Source organism: Rhipicephalus microplus, chromosome 9, assembly GCF_043290135.1.
Source record: "Rhipicephalus microplus isolate Deutch F79 chromosome 9, USDA_Rmic, whole genome shotgun sequence".
NCBI classification, from domain to species: Eukaryota; Metazoa; Arthropoda; class Arachnida; order Ixodida; family Ixodidae; genus Rhipicephalus; species Rhipicephalus microplus.
Window position 1 is genome coordinate 21493721 of NC_134708.1, and position 11813 is coordinate 21505533.

The 11813-nt window shown below is 44.1% G+C and overlaps 1 protein-coding gene across 1 annotated transcript in view; it reads left to right on the forward strand.

The window, feature by feature from the left end:
• Mcm2 (DNA replication licensing factor Mcm2) overlaps positions 1-11813 on the forward strand; it is a 47144-nt gene that overhangs the window by 20180 nt on the left and 15151 nt on the right. The window contains exons 14-18 of the mRNA XM_037415619.2: positions 1269-1361; positions 2734-2901; positions 5837-6019; positions 9303-9458; positions 11270-11423. Coding sequence (XP_037271516.2) covers positions 1269-1361; positions 2734-2901; positions 5837-6019; positions 9303-9458; positions 11270-11380 — 711 coding nt within the window. The 3' untranslated portion in view covers positions 11381-11423. The remainder of the gene's footprint in view (positions 1-1268; positions 1362-2733; positions 2902-5836; positions 6020-9302; positions 9459-11269; positions 11424-11813) is intronic.

Consider the following 11813-nt stretch of genomic DNA (forward strand, 5'->3'; position numbering starts at 1 on the left):
TGAATGTTTGTCATCTAAACGAGCATGAACCCTGGCTTCTAGTTATTCCCTAAAAATAAATAAAGTAGAGCCATTTATGTCAGTGTACAGGCTCCTCCTCTTGCCCGTGCTTGATAGCCTTGGTAGTGCAAGCGCCATCTTGTCTGTCCTCGGTTGCATGTTTTCTTTTGCTTCCACAACGACACCTGCGTCCGTAGTTACCTGCTGGACGCTCTATGGGCGCTGCTGCAGCTGCCGAGAAAGGAGGCAAAGGCACTGGGATGTGGTTTGCGCAGCTTTAGTTCCTAATAGGGACTTTAGTGGCATTGCCCACACGCGCATATAAATAAGGGACAGTGCATGTGTACAGTATATACAATGTGTTCTTGCTGTCGAGCTGTCGCTTCTCGCTCCGTCAACTTCGGGGTAGCAGCTTGTCGTCGGCGTTGCGTCTTGCCGCTGCTTCCCGAGCTGTCGCCTTCGGGTTAGCTCGCTGTTTGTGTATACGTTGAGCCGTGCCAGAGCCTCCTGGGTAGCAGCTTGGTTCGGCATTACCGCTTCGTGTTTCGCAGGCAAGAGCACTGTCACGATCATTTTCAGTCGTGGAATGTGGGATCTGCAACGGGCTTATTCTTCATCGTCATCAGCGTCATCATCATGGCGTATAGTGAGTGCCTTGCATATGCTGTACTGTGATGGCAGTGGGAGAATGTGTGGTCTAGAACACGCTTAATCTTTATCGTCATCAACGTCATCATCAGACAACATACAAGTCTAGGTCCTAAGGTGGTTTGCCCTTAAAAAATGAACCAGCGCAGGTTACATATTGTGAAAGAGAGATAACTGAGCCTCATTTAGAGCTACGGAATGGCTACCTAGGGATGGGACATGTACACGAAAGTGGAATAGGGTTAGGTGGATTGACGAATTGGGAGAGTTCATAGGTATAGAATGGAACCAGCTCGCACAGGGTAGGGTAAATTCGAGATCCTTGGGCGAGGCTTTTGTCCTGCAGTGGACATGAAAATGAGCTCGAAATGTAAAACGGTGCCTAATTAGTCATTGATGGCAGATGTGTCATCTCAAACTGTAAAGAATAACAGCTGAAAAACAATAGTATTCAAGCCAAACATGGATGTCTTTGCACAAGCAGAATCTCGACATTCCATTAGAACCATACACACTCATTTGTACTCTGCACTGTTACCGAAAAAAATCTTATAAATGATTTATTTTTTGTTTGTTCTACAAGTGGCACTTGGCAGTAATTTGTTTTTTTCTTGTTGCAGGATGAAAAGCTTGCCCGTTTCGTCATTGACAGCCACATCCGCCACCATCCAAGTGGAAACAATCCGGAAGATACGGATGAGTCAATGGAACAGGTTAGCTTATTCCTCAGTGTTATGCAATCCTTTGTCTTTGGTTATGAATGACGATTGTATTAATCACTGCTTGGGTCCTGCTTTGTTGACAACACAATGGCTGAGAACAAATTCCTTCAATCTATGTTGTGAGGAATGAGAGGGAGTGCCCGGGGGGTTGGGTGTGGTTGACGGTCGAGGAACGAGGTGCCGAACGAGTGTCACATGAACAGTGAAGGGGCGCGCGGGAAGTAGGGAAGCGGGACGCGGGTAGTCGGGATGTGGCGCTGAAAATAAATGGTTGTGTGAGTGTGGTTGCCTGTCGTCAGGTGTATCGTCTTGCGTGACAATGTGCATAGGGCCACCCTGATGAGCCCTCATCACAAGAAGCGATAAGCACATTACCAACCATTGTCTTGATCTCGGCTGTGAGTTGTCCTGTGATGAGATTGTAGTTTCGTCGTTCTACTTGTGCATGTTTGCCACAATCTGTACTTTTCTATGCTTGGATTTTGTACCTTGCCCTACGTTATTTTTCCTTTAGAAAGAAATATGTATAATTCTGTTTACATTTGAGGTCTATAGTTGTCACCGTTATACAGGAAAAAGCTCTGTGTGATGTTTATGGAACATGATATTGGCGTCTCTTTAGCCCATTGCATTTCGTTCTCTCATATTCATTCATACCGTACTGCAAACTGAAGGTCCAAGCAGTTTGGGCAGTACATATGGAAACAGAATAGCAGTATGAAAAAAAAAAAAAAACATCAGCCATTCATAACAACAGCTATTCATAACAACCATGTTACTGATGTTCAACGCTCCCTGAAAAACTCTGCTGCAGTGACGAGACATAATCCCATGATTCTGCTAAAGGCTTCGCCAGCGTGCCCTGTATTGCATCTATTGCTGAAAACATGTATTGCATCTATTTTGATGCTCTGTGATCATGTAAAACCACAAATATGTTGAATGTGCTTTCATATTGGAAAAAAAATGACATCATTGATAAGCTATACAAAAACTTATGCACATATTGAACTCTTCTACTAGTAATGCAAGTGGTCACAATGTTTGGTTGCTCTGTGTGTAAACTGTTGCCAATGCCACCAACACGGCTTCCGTTTCGTGCTCACCTCTAAGGTGCAGACATTCCATGCGATTTTTTTTTTTTTTTTTTTTGTAGAAATGGTCATTAAAACGAAAAAGTGTAATTGGGGTGTCGTCACGTGATGCAGGGGAACCAAAGTCAACGTGACGAGGGCGACACGGGCCCAGAGCAGATCCACGGCTTTCGTTTCATGCTCACCTCTAACGTGCAGACATTTCATGTGACTTTTTTTTGTAGAAATATTTAATAGAACAAAGAAGTGTAACTTGTCACATGATGCAGGGGAGCCAAGGTCAACGTGACGACGGCGACACGGGCCCCGAGAAGATCCCGCAGGACCTTCTGCAAAAATACATCCTGTACGCTCGTGAAAAAGTGCACCCCAAGCTTCACCAGATGGATCAGGACAAGGTGGCGCGAATGTACAGCGAACTGAGAAGGGAATCCATGGTGAGTTACCCGTGTCTTAGCGGTCTTTATCTTCTCTTTGCCGCGCACATTTTGAAGACTGCTTGATGCTATTGTGATTGAACTGCTCTAATGTCACCATTAGAAACCTGACTGAAGAAGAAAATTTGGAGGACGCTTCAGCTTTGCCTTCAAAAGCAGATCGCAATAGTGCAAACGGGACTCGCGTGCATCGCCTTCTGGCCTGCTCCGGTTCTCGGTGCATGCCTCAACCATGCCGTTAGGAAACGATCGACTGTGCGTGTAGGTAATAAACTTTATTAGGATCCAACGAGGAATCACTGGCCCAGCCTGGGCCTCAAGGAGCAGTCGTCGCGAAGCGTCGAGCGATCTCCTCGACGATAGCCCTGGTCCCGCTGGACAGCCCATATTTGGTCCACTGCACGTGGACCGAGAAGAACTGCTCCCCACCGCTCAGCCAGTCGTCCTGGGGTACACACATGCTCGTCCGAGTAGTGGCGGCGAACACCGCACTCGCACTCCCAAAGTATGTGCGCCATGTCGGCTGTCTCGTGCCCGCACCACGGACAGCCGAGTGTAACATCGGCCATTTCAAAGTATCGTCGAATGCCTTTTGCGAGCACAGTTGCTAAGGGTCCCCTACATTATAATTATTTGTTTGGCGAATTAGGGAAGGGCGCACTATGCGTCCATAGTGTAACGCACCAACCTATGCAGCTGTTCAACTTGTTGGTGCTTCTGCTGCTGATGATGAGTAAATATGCCTGAGCTCTTTGTAATTGATGGGCCTTCGAAACAACCTCTCATTGCTCAATTCGTATCTTCTCACGTCTGGCGCAATCCTATGCTTCTGCCACGCGGTACGTTAAGGAAGCTCCTTCTAATACATGGCGCTCATAAAATGTTTTTTTTTTTTTTAGCATTTTCAACAAACATTGTGGCCCTGTGGTAGAATAACTGCTTGCCATGCTGACGGCCTGTGTTTGATCCTCACTCGAACCCCAAAATTTTTATTATTTGTTTAATTTGCAGCTTTCTCGATTTTTCGGTCACGGATGAAATGATTTTTCGCTTACAACCAATGACACCCATGCCGACAGTGAAATTTCTGCGAAACGAGCTATTTAACGTTATTGCTTTTAAAATGGGCGTAAAGTGAACACATACAGTAAAATATCGTCAATTCGAAGTCATTGGGCCTGCGAGAAATCTAATTAAGTGGGGTTTCGAATTAACAGAACATTCAAAAAGTCAAATGCAAAGAGCCTAAAACTGTTGAAAGTAATCAGTGCTCGTAATTTATGTTATTAATGCTGTGCCGGCTAGCTTGTGGCTCCAAGGGTGATGTTTTTCAGCAATACCTAATCTTAATTTTGGCATTAACACGGGGGCAATGGTGGGCCTTGCTGCTGCTACAGAAAAAAAAAAAACAGAAAAGAAAATCACTGCAACACAGTAGTGACACGTTGGCAGCACGTCGCCTACACCTCGCTGCGTCAGCACGTCGTGATGCGACCATTCGCACATTATTTCTGGGATAAATAGGAATTTAAAAATGTTCAGTATGACGAGAAACTTGCGATGTGTTTTGGCTGGAAAAAATGATCTTTGAAACTTCTGAGCTTAGTTTTTGAAGTAGGTGTTGCTGGCATGAACTCGCCAGCAGTGCAAAGGCGCGAATTGCTGCAGCAACCGGCAATCAGAGGTTTGCATACATTGCGAATTCTGCCAAACTGTCTTTTATTAATTTCTTTACAATCTCAGAAAGAATGAGTGAACCATGACCCGCTAATATTGCTGGAAGCATGCGGTATGCTGCGGGCGCGTCACTGCTGTATTGCAGTGAAGCACGTCCAGTTTTAGTTGATCCTGAAGCTGTTTTTTTTTTTTTTTTTTCTTTTTGCATTGGAAGTAGCGAGGCTGAGGTGCTTCAGCTACCACTCATTAGTATCGCTACGTTGAATTGCCTTCTGGCTATTAAGGGCCATCGTTTCATCTGATTTGCGGCGAAGTCGGGACATGAAACTGGCACATTGCACCCAAAGTTTTCGAACTAACCGGATTGGTGCCGGCCGCCGCTCCAAATTATCCTCTCAAACTTACATTGCAAGATATGGGACCGCGGAAATCTTTCGTATTAAGGGGGATTTCAAAATAATCCGAGTTCGATTTAACAAGGTTTCACTGTATCTCTTTGTAGTAGCAGCTCCCTCATATAAATAATTAAGTTAGGATCAAGGTGTACTTTGTGTCTTGCCCCGCCGCAGTGGTCTAGTGGCTAAGGTACTCGGCTACTGACCCGCAGGTCGCGGGTTCGTATCCCGGCTGCGGCGGCTGCATTTCCGGTGGAGGCGGAAATGTTGTAGGCCCGTGTGTCTCAGATTTGAGTGCACGTTAAAGAACCCCAGGTGGTCGAAATTTCCGGAGCCCTCCACTACGGCGTCTCTCATAATCATATGGTGGTTTTGGGATGTTAAACCCCACATATCAATCAATTACTTTGTGTCTTATGTCCGCCAAAGTTTTATTTGTTCAAGTACTGTCATATTTGAATTTTGAAGTTTATTTCACCGCAAATGTTGGTGAAACTTGAACTCATTAAAACAAAGTTGCCTCTTACACAAAAATAAGTTTGTTATATGCAAAAATTTGTTATAAATGTATAGTATCCCCAACACCATATCTATTGCAAGACTATTTCATTTACTTTGTTATAACCGATATTTCAATATATCCTGGTTGACGACAGGTTGAAAGCTGCATTGTGGCATCTTTTAACCTGCCGTTCTTGTCAGGGGTTGAGAATGAAGACTATGTTGATATTTGTTCTCAAGCCCTTAAGCCTCTGATCCTTTTCCTCGTTAGAATCGTTGAAGTAAAAATTGGTTTGAAAGCATTTGGTCAATCGGCAGAGATCCTATACGATTGCTTCGTTTCTCTTGCTTTGCTTTTCCAGCTGACGGGAAGCGTCCCCATCACGGTGCGTCACATCGAGTCTATGATCCGCCTTGCGGAGGCGCACGCACGCCTGCACCTGCGTGAGCACGTGCTCGAGGACGACGTGAACATGGCGATCCGCGTCATGCTCGAGAGCTTCATCAACACCCAGAAGTACAGCGTCATGCGCAGCATGGCTAAGGTGAGCAGTGATGTGGTGGAGTGCACTGTATGATGTATTGATGGGATGTGTGACGGTAAGCCAGAGTGCTGCGAAGGATCTGGTGCAAGCATAAGGTGTGCGATGTGATCGTGTGATGGTAAAGCACAGTGCTACAAGGGTTCTGGTTCAAGGCAAGGTGAGGCGAGGATTGATGCATGGCAGACTGTGTCGATCCAAGGTGTGTTTTTTATCACCCCGCTTTTCTTGTTTCTTCCAATGCCTTCTCTAGTTCTTGCACTTCACAGTTGTGTGTTGGCATGACACCTCGTTAACTCACCCGCATCCTTCATCTCGTTATCGTGTATTGCTGAAGTTATAATAGTTGGTGTTCACCAGCCAGAGCAGTAAAGATTCGAGTAAGCAGTATTAATTTGCTGTTCAGAGTACCACTTACTGTCTTCAATAATGTCAGACTGCAGCAACGGGCTTGTAATTTCAAGCTGCAAATTTGTTAAAAGTAATAATGACCATGCATACACAGACAGACATGGAGATACATGAACACGTTATGCAAGCTTTGTTAACAAGTTTACTTCGCCAAAAAAATTTCTGCAACATAGCTGTGCTACGAAGAAAATATTATTCTGAGTAAAGCATCTCTATGGCTCTGTAAACACAGCATTCTATATTGGAGGCGAGAAGGGTCTTGAAGGTAGCTTTCTGTGTGCAATTCTTGCCAAATTCTACTGTGTTGCAGAGTTCCACTATTGGTCAACTGTAATTGGCCAAGAGGGCTGCTGAGGCCTCCCTGATTGTTTTAAAATGCAGAGATTACAAAAGTTGACAGCAGAGTTCTACAACGTTGAGAATACAGGTCGGCAAAAAAATGTGGAGCTCGCTTAAACTCACTCAAAAAGTATATTTTGCAATTTGTGCTAATTTTCTTCAATCTGACTCTACCAGACTCAGACTCACTGCTCGATCTCAATCTGGGGAAGCCTGAGCGAGTGGACTCACGAGTCTGTTAGTGTGTACCGTATTTACTCGCATAACAAACGCACTCGCAAATAGGTGCACTCCCAGATTGGTCGCGATAAATCAGTTTTTTTTTTATTTACGCACATAATAGGTACATTTCGAAATTGACCATGATTCGGTACCGTATTTGCACGGTTGCAATTCGACGTCCTCTTACTTAACTGTAGTGAGTAAAAAAAAGACCACGGCAGTGTTGTGCGGGCTCGCCGAGTGAGGAAGAAGGGGCGGTCGCCTGGGCGTCGGAGTAACCTTTGCACCATTGCCGGCGTGGCTCTGGCCGCGCTTTCTGCTTGGAATGTGTGATCGCGTCCTCATCAAGGGCACTCTGAGGTTCCTGTAGGGAAAAGCGTCGTAGTTATCGAGTTGGCTACCTTGTCTGCAAATTTAGGAGCTTTTCGGTTTCGCGACGGGAGCTGTCGCCTTTGCTGCCCCTACACGGGCTTGCACAAGCTCGGCGGACTTTTTCTGCCGTTGATTTGTCCCGCCACGAACCTAAACATCACATCACGCGCGCTGCTCCTGGATCAGTGCTTGAGTACTTCCCACTACGACATGCCAAACTGTAGACTAAGCCTAATCAGCATTTGTCGCTTGCTTTTTGGTATCAGTCGCAGGTGATCAAAGTTGCAGTTTAGTTCAGGAATAACGTAATTTTTTGCGATGGCTTTACTTAAAGGAAAGAGGGCACAGGTGGCGCTTGTAAAACTCGAATGGTGGTTCCAGATTCGATTGCATAGTCTTTGGATATGGGCTGCGAGGCCGTGAAATGAACATTCACTACCGTTCAGCCCACAGAATTTCAGTCGTGATAATGCGCATAATCTAGGAGGCCTGAAACCTAATTGACGAAACTCCGCGATGGCGCTTTTTTGTCATAACATACACCCCCTGCCGGCCGCTTTGGCCATGTGGGTTTTTAGATATTATATTTTTGGAAATTCGATTGCTTCTAAGCATACCGCATCGTACGGCTCAATTCTCGAACACATGAGACTGCATGCTGAGCACGTTTCGCGCTTGTGTAGCCTATGAAGAAGGTTGTTTCGATTGTAGTGCGGATATCGTGACTTCGGTAACTTACGTTCTCAGTGGTCTTCGCTGTACTCGGACATAAAAATTTTCGGAAATTTTACCCCGCGTAATAGGTGCACACCAAACTTGGAGCCGGATTTTCTGGAAAAAAGTGCTCCTACTATGCGAATAAATACAGTAGTTAGCTTTTCAACCATGGTGTCAATGCAATTGAACATAAGTATCTCACATAGCTGTTGCTTTCCATAGCACCTTTCGATCTTGCATCTTCAAGTAATGGTTATACAGTGGCTGTAATCCAGTGAGGGCATCTTTTATTCAACTCACGGAAAAAACTTACACCAGAAACTTGCCAAGAAAGAGTTAGCTAATGGGGGAGTGTCAAGGCACCTCCCCACTCCCCTCTGAAACTTACGCCTCTGATCAATCAATATTGAGCTGGCATATTAACGCTTATACGTCAAAGTATGCGAGTATGGATGTGAGCACACACGAGGCTGATAGTAAAGTTGAAGCTCAGGAGATATGGGAGCTCTTTCGTACTCTCAGTCACCGAAATTTTCGTCAACCAAACTCACTCAGACTCAAGACTCTCCAAAACATTACGCAACCGAACTCACTCGGACTCGCGGCTCAGTCTGAGTTTGAGAGAGTTGACTCCTGAGAGAGTTTGCCGACCTGTGTACTGGAATAGCACTCTCTATTTGAAATAATGAGAACTTGCCAAACAAGGAATGTTCCTCCCGTAATATTTCTTGGTGAAGTTTCATGTTGACCAATATGGCTCACTGTGTAAAAATTTTGACTTAACACCAGAAACATGAAATGAACAAGCTTAGTAGCATGTACTGCTGCATTATGATATACTATTAAGTTCTTGAGTCTTGCGTGCAGAACCAGGTAAAGATTATGTACATATCAGACAGCCATAGCGGGGTATTTCAGATTTATTTTGACCTCTTGGGTTTCTTTAACATTCTTGTACAGTCGAACCCCTCTGAAAGGGGCATACACCAGGGGGCAAATCTTGTCTTTTTTACGGGAAAGAGGGAAAAACAAAGAGGAAAGGCAGAGAGGTTAACCATATAGTGTCTCATATATTATCAACCTCTATTTTAATGTATGCCCGCTGGTGTCTCTTATACCCTATCGTCTATTACATCAGTGTCTCTGACAGAGGGGTTCTAGTGTATACTGTTTAATGTTCTCTTTAATATTTTCATATCATCATCATCATCATTTTTTTTTTCAGACATTCCAGAGGTACCTGAGCTACAAGAAGGACAACAACGAACTGTTGCTGTTCGTGCTGAAGCAGCTCGTTCAGGAGCAGATCAACTTCATGCGCAGTCGCTACGGCAGTGAGCCAGAGGTCGTCGAAATCTCGGAGAAGGACTTGCAGGAGAAGGTGTGCTTCTTTTTCCACTATTTATCAATCTGCAATCAGCTTAATGGTCTGCTGGACGAACATTTCACCCCCCAAAAAAATATACTTTTTAATTTTTAAAATTTTTTCTTATCAGTATCAAGCTTTTTTCAATGTCGGATATGTTTCTTGTATTATTAGGAGCAAGGTTTTCCGAAGTGAGAACTCTATGAAATGAAACAAGAATGGATGCCGTAAACCCATTCTAGCTAAAGTTCTGGTATGCTGAACGTGTGTGGGTAAGTCACATGTCAAGCTGCAATGTTGCTTACAAAAGTTCAACGCATCATAACCTTGGTTCAGACCGATTTGGAGTATCCATTCTTGTCTTACTGCACGCACTTTTCGTTCCAGATAACTGCTGAAAGAAGTTCTATTTGACTTTGACTGTTTCGAAACAGATCTCACTTTTAACAGGGCATGCCAAATGACTCGTGTATTAGAAATTGCCTATTGTTGAAAAAGAATAATTAATTTGAAACCAGCCCAATAATGTATGCAAGCTACTAAATGTCTCATAAAAGTCCATTAAAAAGTTCACTTAATGCAAATCAGCAGATAATGAAGCCAAGTTAGGTGTTGGAGGATATTAATTGTATTGTTTTTAAATATATTTGAAGTAATTGTCATGGATTTGAAGAGTGAAGCGGACGAAAAGATAACTTGCCGACAGCAGGGACAAGGCCACAGATGCAGTCCCCGCTGGCGGCGAGTAGCCTTTTCGTCCACTTCACTTTCTTCACATGTATATCACGGTTACTTCAATATACTTAAAAGCAGTATAATTAGCATGCAGTTATAGTTTACCGTTAGCATGATAGCGTGGGTTAAGGGAATAGCATTACCGCGCCGCAAGCGTTTATTGCGGACAGGACCTTATAGTTTAATGGGATAGCGCTTACGTGACCCGGCTGAAACAATGGCGCCATCTATCAGAGAATGATTAAGTTAAAGAACAGTGAAAAGTAAAACGTAACGATAGTGTTTGCCAATGCCACCGCGCAAGGCAATGTTACCAGATTTTTTTACTAATAATAGGAGTAAATAAATATGAACCACGCCCCATACGCAATACATTTTATGTCGCAGATTTGTCTACATCGATCGTCTAGTTAGGCCTAGAGACGTTCGTAATGGAAAGCTATCTTAAAGAACTATGCTAACTTATTCACAATACTCTGTCGTCGAAGCTAACTGAAGGCAATCTAAGTCATTTTAAACAGTCGTTTGCTGCAAACAAAGAGAATCTTTCAATAACTACGCCAAAATCACTTTGAAGCGGGCGTCCGGAACCACTGCCATTTTTATGTACACTACGTAAACCGCGCCAACTTGGTACCGTTAAACCTGAAAAATACCATGTGTACGGTGATTGGTACAGGTCACGTATGTTACTGCGCAAACGCACTTTAATCCCGCTAAGCCCGGTAAACTGTAACTGTCTATTATCTGCTGGTTCTCAATAAGGTTGTGTCAAACGTAGAAACAATCCCCCAAAATTATTTTGGGGGATTGTTACTCAACTGCTTACCTGAAGGTCGCGGGATCGAACCCCATCTGCCACGGCCACATTTCGGGAAAGGCAGTATGTCAGAGGCCTTTGGACGTAAAAAAAAAATCAAACCAGGTGATCAAAGTTTCCCGATTCCTCCCTTATGGCATCCTTCATAATCATATCGTCATTTTTTAATGTAAAACCCCAACAATTATTATTATATTGGGAGGAATCGAGCCCATAAAGTAGAGTGAATGATGTGACCTTTCTCTCTTCGCGCTGATCCCTCGAATCGCAGGCTCACCAGTTGAACATCACCAACCTCACGCCATTCTTCAAGAGTGATCTGTTCAGGTCTCACCACTTCACGCACGATGCCAGGCGTCACCTCATCGTCCTCGCATTCTAAGCACATCATCAACCGTCGGAAAATGCTCAACGGCCTACATCATGTAAGTCAAGCCTGCTGCTGATCGCACCATGCCTGTTACGGGATAGTGGCTAAATGTCATATTGTTTGTACATCTCCTTTCTGAATCCAGTTTGTGAACCCCCCTTTCCTCTCTCTCTTTTTTAAATAGCATTGATGAGTTAGGACATACGAAGAAAAAAAAATGCCTCAATGCGGGAAGATCCTGTCTAATGTAAAGGTTAGCTGAGTGGACAAATTGTTTTGCTTGGCATCTACTCCTGCAAATTGAATGTGGTTTGCTGTGTTAAAAAGAATGGGTTAACATCTCTATACGTACAGACGAACTTTTTTATGAGACACACCAGTGTGCGTACATTCAAATAGGCGGTGATAAGATAACGCATATGTGTTACCCTGCTTATGAGAGGCA